At 33.9% G+C, this 18096-nt stretch overlaps 2 protein-coding genes across 5 annotated transcripts; one reads left to right on the plus strand and one right to left on the minus strand.

Annotated features, from left to right (window-relative positions):
• The first annotated feature begins 401 nt into the window (after positions 1-401).
• On the plus strand, positions 402-7419 carry LOC104906936 (protein TRIGALACTOSYLDIACYLGLYCEROL 4, chloroplastic). Of its 4 annotated transcripts, none has more exons than XM_010695768.4 (6): positions 402-562; positions 1351-1629; positions 3398-3644; positions 5474-5828; positions 6004-6341; positions 6879-7419. In XM_010695768.4, the coding sequence occupies exons 2-6, from the start codon at positions 1358-1360 to the stop codon at positions 7074-7076; spliced, it is 1410 nt and encodes a 469-aa protein (XP_010694070.2). In that variant the 5' UTR covers positions 402-562; positions 1351-1357; the 3' UTR covers positions 7077-7419. The 4 variants fall into 4 exon arrangements, with proteins under 4 accessions (XP_010694070.2, XP_010694071.2, XP_010694072.2 ...); XM_010695769.4 differs by having other exon boundaries at positions 404-562; positions 1131-1629; XM_010695770.4 differs by having other exon boundaries at positions 404-562; positions 1135-1629.
• Positions 7420-9229: 1810 nt separating this feature from the next.
• Positions 9230-14518, minus strand: LOC104906938 (uncharacterized). Its single transcript, XM_010695771.4, has 6 exons — positions 14351-14518; positions 14169-14262; positions 10615-10754; positions 10168-10530; positions 9973-10035; positions 9230-9594 (listed from the first exon to the last, which is right to left on the minus strand). Exons 1-6 carry the CDS (start codon positions 14417-14419, stop codon positions 9358-9360), a joined length of 966 nt encoding a protein of 321 aa, XP_010694073.2. The 5' UTR covers positions 14420-14518; the 3' UTR covers positions 9230-9357.
• Between the last annotated feature and the right edge of the window lie 3578 nt (positions 14519-18096).

Here is an 18096-nt window from a genome sequence, read left to right on the forward strand (position 1 = left end):
AATGAACAATTCAACTTTAGAGGTGGCTAGCAAGCCGATTCTTCCGGGTTGCAAATCATGAGTGCAACAGATCAAGTTTCTCCATCGCAAAGTTGGTGAAGTCCGCGCTAACTCTAACCCAACTTGACAAAAAAAAAATTGACAAAATATAAAATACACAAACCACTAAGGCACTAAACACTAACCAGGTCCTATGATCTGACCCTATCCAAGACTCGTCTTGAGAAGTGACACACCCATAGACGTGACCCATGACCCTACTTGGTTCGTCCTACCCTAGGTGTGCCGGGTGCAAGACTAGCTTGTCCTTGAACCTACCTTAGCTCGCTCATTGTCCACCACTTACCACTACGGCTACAAGCCAAATTGAATAACCCGGGAACGGATAAAAGGCTGAAGCTGAAGTCACTTATTTAACACTTTCAAGTTTTTCCAGTTCCCACACGTCCACACCACCAGGCACCAGGCACTAAACAAGTGAAGGCTCCATGCACCGCCTGATTGCCACGTTCGTCGGCTGAACCACCCCTCTCCACAGCCAACATCAACAATCCGAATTTAGGTGATTTAACTTTAAATCTAATAACCTAAATCCTAATGTTAGTTGTTTGTTGTTATGTTGCTTTTTGTGTTAATTTGTTATCTTTATTCAATTTGATATATTTTTACAATCAAATGAAGTTCTACTCAAGTTTAAGACTTCTAGTATTTGGAGCATGGATAGTTGGATACTCACTTTGATTAACAGATTCTAAATTACTTTATCGCATAACATCTGAATTCTAAATTAGTACTACTTGCAAGTGATATTGAAATTGTTTCTCAATATTAGATTGTTAGATATTATTCACATTGCAACTTAAATTTTCGGGAATGACGCAAGTGGAAGATAAATTGTGTAATAGCGTGGGATATCAATGTTGAATGGTTGCTTCATTACTTATCTGGAGAGAGATTTTTTTGGGAAGTTAGCATATTATAGATTGATATGCAAACATGAAAACTGGTCGAGAACAATTTTAACAATTTTTAGGTATTATTTGATTGTAATATGAATTATTATTACTTATGTAATGGATATTTCTTTGAAATGTTTTTTTTAATATACATGAATTGGTTACAACTGGTAGGTAGACGGTAGTGACCCACCATCTGCAAATTTCTGGATCCACCATTGAACTCTATATTCCAAGTTTCCAACTTCACTACTACAAAAATCTACAATGCTACTAGTATTTGGATCACTTTTTTTGCTTGTTGAGTTGTTGCTTCTTCACCACTTCTAAAACCCATGCTTTCCCTTTAGTTCTCCACTCACTCACTTTCTACCTTTTCCTCAACAAAATTCAGTGGAATAATGAACAGATTAAGATGGGTAATGGATGGAGGAGGGTTCTGGGAAGTGGACATATCAACGCCCAGAACTATAGATGGTGTCGCCCGGCCCTTACCAATTGACGGCCCACTTCCTCTGGGCTTTTCAAGGGCCACCAGGCTTTCCTGGCCCAAGCAAGTCGACTTCTTCCAAAGATTCATGGCTGCCCCCTTCGTTCCTTCCTTCTCTGGTGGGTCTCACAGCAACGGTTTCTCTCTCCAACGGGCACTCACTATTCCCTCTGGCAATGACTGGTAACATTTTTTAATTTCCTTATCTTTCTTAAACTTGATGGGAATTTCTGGTACTTTATCTCTATATATTTTGAGAATTAGGCTTATTGAATTCTTGTTATATGGGAATATTGGCCTGTATTACTCGGACTCTTCATTTCACGTCCAATATTCGTGTCGGATCCTCAATATTCTGACATGGGCGGGATACTTGGACACTTCACTCTGGGCCAAAAATTGAAAAAGTTCCACAAAATTGCCGAGTAGGACACTTGGACACGTGCCGGACATGGGTTCTTGAGTTTGAGTAACATATGTATTGGGTTAATCTTTTATTTTTTTATGTTAATAATATGCTGTAGTTTGTGTATTCTTTGTGTTTGGAATTGTGATTGTAATCTAATAATCGTATTCATATTTCAAATGGTTGGTTGAATGTTGTCAATCTTCTTGAAGAATGTAAAGGATCAAAAAATTCTTAGAAGATGTCAAAAATGGTTTGATTTATTTCAGGGGATAGAATTTCCTGAACTAAGTCCACTTGCTAATGAAGCATGGAAGTGACCTGGGACCTGAGGTTTCCCGTTTTGAGAATGGTTCTGTTTTTGAAACCCCAACCATTTCACTGCTACATAGGTGAGGAACTGATGAGTGAGGGGAGTGGGTCTTTCATAGGCTGAGGTGAGGATTTGACCCATCCCGTCATGTGGGAGATGATCAGGGTAATAAGCTATCGAATATCTTAGTAGGGTTTATGTTTTAATCTAATTCGAAACAACTCCAAGAATGCTTATGTAGTGTAGTGCTCTAAATAAGGTGCAGTGTTTATGTGAAATGATACTATCCTAACATCAACTTTAATATGATTCATTGATATTCAGTCTTCTGTTTTCCCATAACTCATTAAATGCCAATGCCAAGCTTTACCAGGTTTATAATGCCAACTTTAAATGCATGTCAATATGTCATAATATCTCAGAGATCCGAATGTAATGTGAATGCCTGTAGTTCTGAGAAATTATCTTAAAAACCCCCTCCTCATACTGTACTAACCTGTTAGTGCAATGCGATACTTGTTAATGTTCTAGAGCAGGCAACTTCTTTTCTCTTGTCTAGTAAATTTAATTAATTATGCTTTTCGATGGCGCAATACCACATTTTGTACATTTTGCGATCAAGCTTCTTCTGTTTGTATATTGAAAGTAGTTCTTCCTTCAATCTGTGGGATTCTGTTGCAACTAGTCAGTAGTCGCGTAAATAAATTTAGCTTGTGGAAGTACCGAGTATACTGAGTCAATGATAGATGAACTATGTATATTGTTGCTAGTTTGCTAGGTTAAAAGGCCTCAGCTTTTCTCAAGTCTCTAAATTTAGTTACTTTTGTCAACACTAGGCCACATGAGGTAGTAATACTAAATGATAAAAGTAAGTGATCGATGAAGTATCTACATATGCAATGTGGTTCAGGCTTTTTCGCAGTTGAAGGCTTGTGTTCTGTCATTCAAACATCTGCAGGAGCTCTAATAAGGGGTTGCATTGTATTCTAGGTCATGTTGCGCTTGTGGCTGTGCAAGTTGCAATTAGTCTTGATGTGTGTGTGCAACAAATAACTACGTATTTTGATCAATTAACTCAGGACATTTCAGAATTTCGATTGAGTTCAGGCTTTTTCGCAGTTGAAGGCTTGGTTAAGATATCCTGTATTTAGTGGCATTAGAAGTGCTTATTAATTGGCTTGTTTGCAGCGCAACATTGCAATCTAATTGATACTTATGTCAAAGAAACACAGGTTTACTACTTTGCTGGGTCAGTTCAACTTGCAAAAGTTTGTATCTGCTGTCAGAAAGGCAAAGTCAGAGGAGCTCTCAGATTCATCCTGGATGCAAATCCTCGGAAGACATCTATCTGAGAAATCATTTTATGCATTTGGTTTTTGTTCTGAGTTCCTTGTAACATCTGAAGATACGCTGTTATTTTCTTATGAAGCATCTGGTGACACAAAGACTGCTCGAAAAAAGGCAGTTTTTCATCATAAGGCAAGTATGTCCATCCTTCTATTAGGGGGCGTTTGGTTCGTTGAGAGGAAAGGGAAAGGGTATGAGAAAGGGTTACAAGAGGAATGGAAAGGGTTTCCCTTTGATTAAAAATGTTGTTTGGTTAGGAACATCAAAAAAAATGGAAAATTATTATTATTATTAAAATAATAATAATAACAAATAATAATAATAGATAATAAATAATGATAATTAATATTAATAAAAATAATAATATTTATAATAATAGTTTTTAAATAATAATAAATAAATAATAATAATAATAAATAAATAATAATAATAATAAATAATAATAATAGTAATAATAATAAATAAATATATAAAATAAAAATTATTATAATAATAATAAAATAATAATAAATAATAATAATAATAATAAATAATAATACAATAATAATAAATAATTATAACAATAATTATAATAATAATATATGATAATAATAAATAATAATAATTATTATTATTATTAAATAATAAACATAAATGTAAAAATAAATATATAATAATAATAAATAATAAATAGTAATATTAATTATAATAAATAATAATATATAATAAATAATAATAATGATAATATTAATAATATTAATAATAATAAATATTTATAATAAAAATTAAAAAAATAAAATTAAAATAATAATAGTAATAAAAATAAATAAAAATAAAATAAAAATAAATAAAATAAAATAAAAATAAAAATAAAAAAAATAAAATAAAAATAAAAATAAAATAAAAATAAAAATAAAAATAAAATAAAAATAACATAAAAATAAAAAAAAATAAAAAAAAATAAAAAAAAATAAAAAAAAATAAAAAAAAAATAAAAAAAATAAAAATAAAAATAAAAATAAAATAAAAATAAAAAAAAAATAATAATAATATAATAATAATAATAATAATAATAATAATAATAATAATAATAATTTTATGGTAGAGGGATATGGGGTAATCCCAAACCTTGGGGGGTGGTGGAGAATCAATCTAAGGGTAAGGAGGGTAATCCTAATAAGAAAAAGGGGTAAAGGGTTTGAAAAAAAACACTAATCAAACACTCACAAAGGGAAACAAGGAACTCAATTCCCTTTCCCTTTCTTGAAACCCTCCAACCAAACGCCCCCTTAATGATTTGCTAATTATAGGCTTCAAAACCATGTTTAGATATCTTTCAACTTTCCTCTCTGATATTGTCTTGTTGTTTGGCATCTGCAAATCTATTGTAGTGTATCATCTTGACCATTTTCTCCTTATATATATATATTACTTTGAAGGACTTACAAGAAGAATGGAGATACTAGTGACTTGAATCTGGGATGTGAAGTCACTAAAGCGACACAATTTTTTATATATAAGGAGAAATACGGAGAGTAGAAAATTATCATACATCAAGGCACTAAATTTTTTCTCAATAGGTACAAAGAGATACGAGGGTACCTCTCTATCAAGTGTATATTTAGAATTTCCTCTTTCTATTTAATGTTTTTAAGTCCAATGCAATATAAGAAACTAAAAGACTGAACAAGCTAATTCATGTTATCTAAATCTTGTAGCTAATATTTCTTGTTTGTTACTGCTGTAGTGCCAAAAATCTAAAAAAATTCAGATCAACTATTGCTTTGTGACTCACCTTTAACGGAGACTTTGATGGCATTATCGTCAGGATACTACACTGAAATACATTTTTTTTGGTTAGGAGCACAAGAACATTATGCCATACCTCCTGGCACCTAACTAAAGAAGTGCCATTATTCTTTGATTAGATCAAACCTTTTATCCTTCCTACTGATCATATAATGTGTATATTATCTTTGCAGTTTCCCCATCTTAATCTGACAGTGGAGAGAGTTTGGCCTGGACTATTTATTGACAAGCATGGGAATTACTGGGACGTACCAGTTACTCTGGCAGCTGATCTTGCATCTGTCACTTCTGACTCTGGAGCTCGCTATCACTTGTCTTTGCAGCATATCTCAGGTGCAGCAAAACAAGTTGAAGGGAATAAGTCCAGTGATGTTCCGGCCACTTTACTTCCTGGGCTCTATGTTAAAAGCGCGTTTTCCTTTAAGAAGAATATAGACTTCTGGAGAAGTCAGGCAAAGAAGCTAAAATTTGTCCAGCCTTTTGATTTGTTCTTATCAAGTCCCCATGTTTCTGGTGCAGGTCTCATTGGTGAGTCGTACACTGTTACTCTATGTTAGGTTTAAAACGTGCTGAAGAGTATAATACGATCACCAGATGTAATGATTTTGGATCTATATTTCAAATTAGACTTACTTAAATTGCATATTAGTGCGTCATTCTTTAGACGATTTATGTGTGTATACTCATCTATTCATTCCTGCAGGTGTTGTTGCGACTGCATTAGTTGGAGATAACTCATTGAGATCACCACTAGATGATCAACCAAAGGATTATAGGCGTCTTGATCTTTATGCATCTAGAGGAAAATCAGCTTTCCTTGCAGACTTATTTGCAACTTTGTCATTCTCAGCTCAGTATGGAAACTTCCAACGGAAGTTTTTTGATTTAACGCGGATCCATGGTCGGTTAGATGTTCCTTCAGGTTCCAAGTTCTGTTCAGCTGCGGCATGCTTGGCTAAGGATATTTACAAGTCTCAACAGCTTTCCGTAGAAGCAGTACAAGCAGTTTGTCCCAATCCCATGGTTTCTTTTCAGCAACAGGTGCGGAATATGTTCAGAGATGTGAATTTGTGTTAATTCTTGCTACAACACTGTATAACCTATCGGTCACAGATCATTTTGCAGATAAATGAAGTATAACATAAGTTAATACCTTGTGGAGATAATATACTCCCGTTGTCCCTTAATAAATAATCTTTTATTTGTATGGAGACTAAGAGATTTGAAAAGTAGATCGAAAAGTGGGTGGATATGGTGGACCAGGGCCCAACTTTTGGGAAAAATTAGACAGGAAAGTATCTTACTGAAATGGGACTCTTATTTTTTGTGATAAAAACAAGAGATGCTAATTTTATAAAGGTACTGAGGGAGTGGTATCATGAAAACTATGTGGAGATGAAATGACTTAAGCTGATGTTTCTTTAAGAATTCAAGCATAGTAACATTGTTAGTTGCAGCTTGTCTTGGTGTGAATTTAAAGTGCTGTTTTTCAATTAGAGTTGTTGTCCTGATGTGAAATATGCAGTCTGTCAGAGGCTTCACTTAGCGTGTTGATTATATATCCTTGCTGCCTTGCAGATTGTAGGACCCTTCAGTTTTAGAGTTGATTCAAAAATTGCTGTCAATTTGGAGAATCAAGGATGCAAAGTAAGCTTGGACAATCCAGTATTTGCGATTGAATATGCTCTACAGGTCCTCTTCTCTGCAAAAGCTGTAGCTTGGTATGCACCAAAGCAGAAGGAATTCATGGTGGAGCTCCGATTTTTTGAGAGATAACCAGTGTTAGCTAATTCGATATCTCATTCGCCTTTTGAATTCGCTAATTTGCCCATCATGGGCTAAAAATGAACCAAAACCACTATAATTCCCTTTTCTCAATTCGCAATCCGCGGGGAAATTAGGGAATTAGGTAATATTGGAGAATGGAGATAACTCTTACTCTTTCTTCAGGGATTATGATTCTCCTCCTGGCTCGAATTGTATTCACCACCTTTACCGCTCTCAAAATGAGAGGGAAGTAGAGCTTTTCTATGGCGTAACCATCTTGTATTGGTAATGGATTCACATTTTTTTAGTATCTAGAATTAAATGATAAACGCCTCACTCTCCTTTCCCAACATTTCGCACTATTTGCTACCTTACTCGGGTGTAAATAGACTTCTAAAGTCTAAAGTCATATCTTATTTTATCCAAATTTGTCGTCTTGAAATGAACTCGCACAAGTTTGGAATAGATATTAACTCAAATGTTTGAGTCCACAATATCTCAAACCAGGTTTGGACTTGATCTTTCAGAGTCTCTTATCCAAACTCCAATCATAATACTAGAATTTACTCCATATTATAAAGTTAACAGATATGGTGTCTTAAGTTTAGAACGTGTTATTACAGGATATAACTATATTTACCCATAGATTATCCACTCTTTATATATTTATTAAAAAAATAATTGTTAATATTAAGTTGGATTTCACCTTATATTAAATTCTGATAGTAGTAGGTAATCTACTGGATCAACCAAGTTTTATAAAGGGACGGTGATTGTTCAAGTTAAGTGATTCGTTTGTTCTTAGTGATGTTTTTTGTTTTTGATTATTCTAACTCTATTCAACTTATTGGCCCTCAACTTATTGGACATTATCTGAACTGAACTTATTGAACCTGAACTGAACTTATTGGAACTTATTAAACTTGATTGGACCTGATTCAACTTATTGAACCTGGTTGGAACTTATTGGGACGTGTATTTACCGGTTTTGAAAACCGGCGGTGTATTCGAGGGCTCAACTTGTTTGGCTCTCTTTTTGCTTGGCATTGACCTTCATGGTCCTTGTCTTAAAAACTTCAAATCTGCAGGCGGCACTCCAGTTGCATCTGGGGGTTTACAGCACGCCCAATTATCAGCGTTTCTCTTTCATCAAAGAGAAACCTGACATACTCACGCTCGAGAGTAGTGAGTCACATTGATTTATGTATCTGTTTTCGTTTGGATTGTATTAGCATTAGATTGTACTTTCTCTTTTAATTAATGTACGATTTCCTGATGTCAAAAAAAAAAAAAGAAATTTTATTTGTTATTACACACCCCTTTATACATGACATTAATGTAATTGCAATTAATGATCTCTATCTATAATAATCTCTGTTATGAGAAAATGTTGGCGGCATATGACAGTAAATATGGGCATAGTTGTTAATTAAAATGGCATGGGCTTGGTCACTTTGACCCCCTTTATGAGGAAGCATTCCTTGTTGCCACTTACATGGATACTTAATCAAGTTCCTTAGAAAGAGCCATCTCGTGCCCCTTGATTTTCATGGAAAAAGACTTAAAGTGAAAATGTTCTACTTCACATCAAACACACCCCCTAAAAACGTTTTTCGTCCAACTAAATAGAGCCCAAGTATTCTTTATCCACTTAGCTATGTCGAACTTTTGTAACACAAATGGTTGCATTTAAAGCATTATTTCTGCAAATTAATTTGTCCTCTTCAAGAATTTGCCATTTCAATTTTCCCCATTTATCTATTCAACACAAGGTTCGGTTAAGTAAAGAGAGAAAAGATAAAGAACTAAATGGAGGGCATGTTTCTGAATGATCAGATCGATAGAATCATCTTTACTCCACTTCTCACATATACTGCATCGGATATATACAAGCACACGGCCTTGCTTTGCATATTCACATACTTTTTTTTGACAATTTTGTGGAAGTAAATTGGACAAATTACAGATTACTATATCTCAACAGACTCAACTTCATCTCAAGATCCAAATAGCTACAGGATAATAGAAAGGAAGTTTACATGTTTTAAAGTGACGGCCTGCTTGATTCACCAATAGATCTATCTTGTATAATTCGTATATATCTCAAGTAACCAGATTACATTTCGAATTCAAAAGTGAACGGCCTTGGCCCTTGCTTTGCATTCACACAAAAACTTCTTTGGAATTGGTAGAAAATTGGACAAAAAAACAGGGTTATTTTTCACCTAAACCTCAATATTCCATAACTACAGGCTAAAAAGAATGAAACTGTTCACTTGCAACAAATGTGCTAATAGAAAGGAAGTTTACATGTTCTAATAGTATGATACCTACCCAAACTTACTGGAGGACAACCAGATGGAAGTTTCAGATGATCTTCATTATACTTCACTGATACTAGACTCAGTCCGTGAGGTGGTGTAGACTTGGTGTATTTCGCCAATTCTCTACGATTTCTTGTTTCCAAAATCTCTGGGACTATATCAGGCGGAATCGCTTCCCTTCCAATTTGAAGCAATAATGCAACCTTCATGTTAAGAAATCATTTAGAACATAAAATCTCTAAAGCATAACCCTATGTGAAATGGACAAAAGAGTACAATCTTAGGGTTTTTCTTCCCAAAAATACCGCTTGTTTATTAAGTGAAATCCCAAAACGCCTAAATTGTGAAAAATATCGAAATATTCCCCTGAGATTGGATCTTTTTGCTCATCTCAAAGATGAACTTATAATCCCTCATAAACAAAGGTAAATGTTATATCGTGTAGGTTTGCATTTTGCTTCCAACATGTTCAGGTTATACACAAATTAAGCACACTTGAATATATTAAAGTTCTCCAAGAAGCAGATATAGTCATCGATAAATTAACCACAAAGTAACAGATGAGAGCGAGCAAGTCATACCATGTTTCGAACTTGTCTGTACAAGAAACCGGACCCTTCAACTTCTAGCTCCAAAAGAGGTCCCTATAAAACAACAAAATATCATACAATACACTCAAAGAAACCAACATTATTTATGTGGTAATACAATTGTGAAGACTCAAATCATCTAGAAAATGCTATTAAAGTACTAGCTGAGGTCAAGTTAACAATTACCCTTTCAGTGACATCGAATCGGGATATAGTTTTGATAGGATCCCGTACTCTATCATTACGTATTGCATTAGCAAAGGCTGTAAAGTCGTGCTTTCCGGTGAAATATCTGGCAGCCTCTGCCATGACAGCTGCATTCAGCTTATATGTACTATGATATACATGATAACGCAGAAATGGATCCATGAAGCTGCTGTTATAAATGCTGTAACGATATATCTTTCCCTTTGCAGAAAAACGAGCATGGAACTGTGGCGATGCAGGGCTCACCTCCCGTACACGAATGTCAGATGGGAGAAGACCATTAAATGCCGCATGAACTTCATCCAACGAATCATAGTTGAAAGGTGTGAAAAAATGTGCAACCTGAAACTTTTAGTCATGTAAGCTTTCCAATCAGCGTTGGCTGTCTTATCAATCTCCTTAGGAGTGAGAAAGCGAAAGGCAGACCTGGCCCCAAGCATGGACTCCTGTATCTGTCCTGCCGGCACCTACTACACTGAGCTCCTTTCGGTCTAAATGTGTGATTTTAATTAATGCTTTTTCTATGGCACACTGTACTGTTGGTGGTGATGCTTGATATTGCCACCCTGATACAGCATAGTGTACATATTTTGTCAATATCAAACTTAATTCTTCATCCTCAAAAAAGTTCTTCCCGTGGATTGTTTTATCAACAATTAAGTAATTGTTAATTCGAAGTTATGACGGAGCTGGATATAGATCTACTTTAAACTCTGTGTATGCGTTCAAAATTAGGTTGATTATGCAATTCACTCCTAAGCATACTTGCAGCTTTAAAATTCATCAAATGCTGCTACAGAAACAGAACAATGTACACAGATGATGTTCCATTGCAACTAGATTGGGCATACAGCATAGGAGAACCATCTCTAAGATACAGAAATTAGAAGAACCCTTTTTCGTAAAATAATGAATAATCCTGAACTACTGCATCTCTAGCATACCTAGTATGAAGATATGTAGACCAACCAAAAGACTACTCATTGAAGTTCTATGAGAGATTTTGTGGTTGAACGAATTACCAATGGACTTTACATATAGATAGAAGAGGTGCTTAACCTTATCAAATTAGCCTAGCAGAAATTATAACGTCTGCACATATTTGGTCATACTACGTTTTCCTTACACAAAAAAAAACACCAAAATTATCTTGCTTCAATTTTAATAAATGGTAACTTTAATTTTATGTATTTTGCTTCAATTTGACTTGCGTGGATCCGGTTCACGTAAACATTAATGTGCACCATGCCAAAAGCACGTATCATATCTGAACAATTCATTATCTCATTTAAAAACCTACTATATCATGCAAAAACTCACTATATTATTCAGAAATTAAACATACTATATCATGCAATAACCACATCATTTCTAAACAATCCACTATATCATTCAAAAACTCACTATATCATAAATAAACTCACTATATCATGCAGAATCTATATAATTTTCTTAACAATCCACTATATCATTCAGACACTAACTATAGCATGCAAAAACTCACTATATCATGCAGACACTCACTATATAATGCAGAAATTACATCTTTCTATATGTTAAAGCAGATGTCATGATATATACTACGAAACCTACCTCTTCTTGCATGTTAAAATATTAAAATTAAATCCTCTACTATATTGCATATAACTTCACTATACGTTTTTCGTTAATAAAATCCATTATACTCCCTCCGTTTCTTTTTAATCTACACACTTTTCTTTTTAGTCCGTTTATTTTTAATCTACACACTGTTGCTTTTTTCTATTTTTGGTAACATATCACATCTACTTTCTCCTCTTTTTCCACCCATGTCATTCACTTTTTAATATTTTAACCCTCTCTTTTGTTTTTCTCTCTCACTTTTCTGTTTATCATTCATACTTTTGTACTTCCTCCTTGGTTCTCCCCTAAAGTGAAGTGAGTAAATAAAAAGAAACGGAGGAAGTATTGTACTTCCTCCGTTTTTTTTTTACATGTTAAACTTTTCAAATCATGGACTCCTAGGCAATTTTTGGAGAGTAGAGAGAGATAGAGAGAAAGAAAACAAAAGAACCCCATGTGAACATGTGATAGGAGAGAGATAGAGAGAAAGAAAACAAAAGAGCCCCATGTGAACATGTGATAGGAGAGAGATAGAGAGAACTTATTACTCAAAATAAAGTGTAACATCTAATTTAAAACTTCCTAAAATAGAAAGTGTAACATGTAAAAAAAAACGGAGGAGGTATATAAATTCACTATATCTCTATAAAACTCAATATATGAAGTTAATATCAATTAGGTTGCACCAGATCAATTTAAGTTTTTTTAATTTTGCTTTGCATTTGATGCAATTTTTGTGTAATGGGACGATTGGACCGTTTGATACAAAAGTAACTATCTTGCATTTTGTACTTGCCCTAACGATATAAACCAATACTCTTAGGAAAAAAAAAACCCTTTCTCCCCTCCAAAGAAAAAACCCCAAATCCTATCTCAAAAATCCCTTTGGGGAGGCCGCCGCCTAGCCTCACGGCTGGTGTAAGGCGTGCCTCCCCCCTCCGCGTGTTTTTCTTTTGTTTGTTTCTTAGTGTTTACGCCCGATCTATTTCCTCATCCCATAGTTTCTTCCTTTTAAAAAAAAACGAGATAGACCACTAAGGCAAGGATAAACCTATTTAGGGAGACTTTTTAGCATTATGAGAATACACAGTAGCGATTTACAGTTTTCCTAACAAAATAAGGCAGTTGTATTGGAGTCAAAACACTTGAGAGTCTATATTCAGGAAGACATTTGATGACAAAAGATATATTCCTCCATAGTCATACTAATCAAACATCCAATTACAGTCATCTTTCCTCTTCTCCTCCCACCCTTTGCTCCGGCCCTTAATATCTCAATCAGATTGTGAACGAACGGCAGAAAAATATAAAAGCACACGACACACATGAAACACATTAAGGTTTTGTCCTGTTTGGAAAAAGAAAATTTCACATAAGTTCAAATAAGTCAAGTTTTAACACTTAGGATCCATTTGGTTTGATGGGAAACAATTTCCATGTAAAATGATTTTCGATGGAATATATTCTCGAGTGTAAAATGCAAATAAATATTAGTTTTCCTTTATTTAATTTGATGGAAAACTATTAAGTTAAGAATGGGAAACTCAAGAGGTTCAAAAAGAGAACTGAGGAAAATGCTTTTTTTTTTCAAATGTTGGAGGAATATGTTTACAAATGGATATGAAACTCTTTTCCACCATAGTTTTCCTTTTTAAATCCTTTATCCAACTAAACAACGGAGAATAGTCCTGGAAAACATTTTTGTCCAAGCAAACAAAGCCTTATAGATAAATATTTCATTAAGTACCAAAAGTTCACGTAAGATGAATTCAAATAAGTTGATAAGCTAAGTCAATTAAGATAAGTTCATAATAGTGAAAATAAGTTGAATGGAATAAGCTCCTAGAAATGCTTCCTCCTTAACATGAAAACAATTTTGCACTATTCAGTATTCACATAGGACATAGCCATAGGCCACCTTGACTTTTGGTAATATATTTTCAAAATATATCTTTCACCATATTTAGTACTTCGTCCGTTTCATAATACTCGTTACACTTTTCATTGTGGGAAGTTTCACATTACTTGCTACACTTTCTTTTTTGGCAATAAACTCTCTCTCTCTCCTCTCACATGGGTCCCTTTTCTTTTTACTCTCTACCTCTTTCTTCTCCATAAAATTACCTAGGAATCCGCGAATTGAGAAGTGTAGAGAGTAAAATGAAACCGAGGGAGTATTTACTAATAGATAATACATTTCTCATAGTGAAGCTTGTGCATTGATAAGTGTACTAGTCAAACTGTTACAATTATCACGATATTGTGGAGTGATAAGTGTAATAGTCGAATGTTGCAAAAATCACAAGACATAGAGTAACACTGTAACATTGCGTAAAAAAAAAAAAAACAAAGACATTAAAGAGTGAAAAATTACTAACCAGCATAATTGGTACCATCATAAGCTATAAGAAGCCGCCATTTATAGTTAGAAATAGAATGTGTTGGAACTTCCAAAACTTCCCCACCTGAAATCTGTTAATTGGCTCAAAATTTCAAGCATATGATAGACAATAGAGGGAGAGAGATGGAGGAGAGATTTAAAAAAAGAGAGAGAGGTTACCGGAGAACTGTGACAAGAATGATAGGAGTTAAGATTGACAGGCAACGGAGTAGCGATTGCGTAACTCATTCCCCCAGTTTCCGGTGGCACTTGCGAGTTGCGACCGACCGGATAAAGTTCCTTTTTTTTCTTTTTCCTATTTCGAAGGTTTTAGCCGTGTGGTTTGTGGGCTGGGTAGGCCTGTTTATCGGGCCGGGTCAGGGCCGGGCCGGGTCAACATGTTAACGGGTTGGGCCGGGCCGGGTCAAGAGTGTTGATCCACGGGTCGGGTCGGGTCAGACCCATTACAACCCGACCCGACCCGGCCCATATAACTACTTGATTAATATTGATGCAAAACATATATGATTCAATTATTTCTTCTTGAAATGCATTCAAATTTTATGACTTTCATACTCAATAACCAGTACGGTATATTACATAGTACCAAATTAAGAGCCAGAAACAAAAAAAAACACAAAATAGAGACATTCTGCGTGTTTTTCATTCCTACAGACATAAACAATCAAGTAAAATGAAGTATTTAAATTCATTACTTTGAAGATCACCAGTTCAATTTTGAATTTGCGACAAATCTTGTTTCACTTTTGTATCACAAATTCACAGTTCTCCACTATCTTTATAAACACATTGGAGGCTTTTTTTGCTCTGCAGCTGCTTCTCATGGTTTAATTTGGTCAGTTTCAGGGGAAAAAAAAAGGTGAAAAAAGGGTAATATATTGGACAGATACAATTGTTATACAACAAAACGTTAGTTTAAGAAAAGAAAACATACAACAAAATCCAGGAGATGTGCGAATTGAGACCTGATGAAGAGGAGAGAGAAAAAAAATTTAGGAGAGAGAAAAAGATTTGGGGGAAAAATGATGCTGATGGAATGGTTGGAAAGAGACAAAGAGTGAAGGCTTTGTTTTAAAAAAAAAATCTTTTAAGCCCTCTCAAGACCCGCCCCGCCCCGTTTCAGCCCTTTTATTCTCTGACCCTCTAAGGACCCGCCCCATTTAAAATAAGGGTCGGGTCATATGTATTTTAAAAGGGGTTATTAAAGGGTTTTATTGGGCCCCCGCCCCAATAAACAGGCCTAGGGCTGGGTTGAGAACTTTAACTCGGACAACAAGCGCATTTTAGGCTGCATCATTTATTTGAGGCGGCAAACGTGTTGGATTGGGTCGTGTTCGTGTTTGTTCTTGTGTTTAGTGTTTTTTTTATATAAAATTTTACTATTATTGTAGAATAATTACATAAAATGACAAATTGATCTAAATAGGTCGTGTTTGGCTGTTTTGAAGAATACTACTTCTACGGGTTTTCGAATTTGGACTTGTATTGTTCGTAAATATATGTTATAATGTTCAGATGACGTGTAAAGATTGATGAACCTTTTTTGTTAGTTGAATTACCATCTCGAACTATAGTGCTTTGCCAAAGGTTTGAATCTTCATTGCAACATTTTGTTGAGATTTCTCTTGTGTTGGCAATGGACCTTTAGGCATGTTGTCTTATGAGTTATTTATCCTTGTACCCAACCTCTTAGATTGTATATGTGGACTGAAAGCCTGGCATAAGTTGTTCTACGGACCAATTATCTATCTTAGCTAAAAGAAAACTAGCTCCTTCTTAATATCAAGTCATATGTCTCACAAAAACATTTATGCTCGTGTTATATATAGGGGTTGAGATTTAGTATAATGAATCACTTCATCTTTTCCTTGAATAAAATAATTTGAGAATAAAAAATTAAATACTTCAACAATTGAATGGCTTTTTTTTTTCATATTATATAAGGATCATATTATATTAAGAATGACTTAAAAGGGTAGAAAGATCATATAATAATGAGGATAATAAATATATTAATATGAGATATTTTTCATTGATGATATTTTTTTTTGAGGGGAATTGATGATATATTTTGTTTCTAAAAGATATAGGGATATGGGCGTTTAAGAAAAGTGTCAAATGTCAAATTATGTATATATTCTTGGTATTAATGTGTCGTGGCTTAACTACTCAATATGTCTATACTAGTTATGTATGCTAAAGATTAGTTTTCATTTTGTCCTATGTTGTCAATATGTTCCTATAAACGATTTTATTTATTTATTGTCTAGCAAGGCTATTTAACTATATGTTAAAAAAGCAAAATTTTAAATTATTATGGATTATCAACCATTCTGCATATATACGAGTAATCTTGATAACGAAATACTATTAATTCGTTGGTGGTATTATACATAAATAGTTTAGTTTATTGAGTAGAAAATACAAAGGATACATAAGTGTTTAGTTACTACTCCAAAAATATTATTTACACGCTAATGAATTATGTTTTTGGCACTAGTAAGTTGTGATGTTGGAAACTTGGAATACTAAGGCTATGTTCACCTTATTTTTGCTTATTTCAGATCTGATCAGATTAGATCAGATCAGATCAGAAAAAATAAGTTCAGATCAGATCAGACCAGATCAGTTTAGATCAGATCAGGTCATGCTTATATTTGAAAACTCATTATTACTATTAAATATCTTTCATTACATATTAGTAAAAATTATAATAATTGAATATTAATAAAGTACTCATTGAGACGAATCAAACAAGAACCCATATGACTACATTTTTTCTTATATATTGAGAAAAATCTAAAAGATCCTCTCTAATTGTGAATAGTGTCAAGATTCTAAGAGAGAATAAATAAATAAAATACAAAGGGAGTATTATTTTTTTTTTCAAAGAGATATTTCATTAATTGAAGGCCAAACGACATCTACAATAGGTATTAAAGTAAAACAAGATACAATTAAACAAGACTAAATCAAATTCGTCTTCGAAGAAATTACAATGAACCCGATCGAACAATACAACAAAGCCCTCTTGTATTTGCTGAATCAAGCACCTATTGATGAGGAAGTCTATCATTCTGATATAGTTTGGGAAGAACATTCTTGATCGAGTCAGGTTGACCGCATCCGAGATTCCAATACCTTCATGTTGAGTCTCGAACTTCAACCAATGAGAATAATTCCTCATACCTAGAACAAAAGAACCATACTCACAACTCCCATAGGGGAGAAGGAGATTTCCAAAACAGAAACTAAAAACCCCATAACAGGGTTTGAGAAAATCTCATAAAGAGAGACTTATTTATTGAACAAAAAAGAAAATGAATTAAAAACTGGAAATAAAAGGGAAAAAGGGGCGTACCATGGATGAAAACATCCATGGCATCCCTAATTGATGAAGAAGGGGTTGGGGAGGCTAGGGTTTGAGAGAGAGAAAAAGAGGGGGGAGGCTAGGGTTTTTTTTTTTTCATAATTTCGTTCGGTAACTAGTTTACACAGGGAGTATTATTTTTACTAGTACATTTGTTCAAAAGGATTATTATTGTTGTTGTTGTACTTATTAATTATTAATATTGGTGATTATTATTAGTCTTGTTGTTATCATTATAAATGTATTGTTATCATTATTTTAAGTTACTTTGTTGTTATTAAATAATATAAAATTAGAAGCCACGTGTTAAGAACATAAGATTGACGCAAAAATAAGAAATGTATAAAATATGATAGCTCAAATTCATGACAACAAAACTACTAAGTTCGGATTACATCTCTATTATATAACGGAAGGGGAGAGCTATGATGTCCTCTTTTCAACTGACTATTTTGCCCCCCTTCCCTTTCTAAATTACAAAAGGAATCTCAAAATTAAAATCGAGACTCAAAAAAAATTACCAAAAATTAATTTA

The sequence above is a fragment of the Beta vulgaris genome, chromosome 3 (genome assembly GCF_026745355.1).
Source record: "Beta vulgaris subsp. vulgaris cultivar EL10 chromosome 3, EL10.2, whole genome shotgun sequence".
In the NCBI taxonomy this organism is placed as follows: Eukaryota; Viridiplantae; Streptophyta; class Magnoliopsida; order Caryophyllales; family Amaranthaceae; genus Beta; species Beta vulgaris.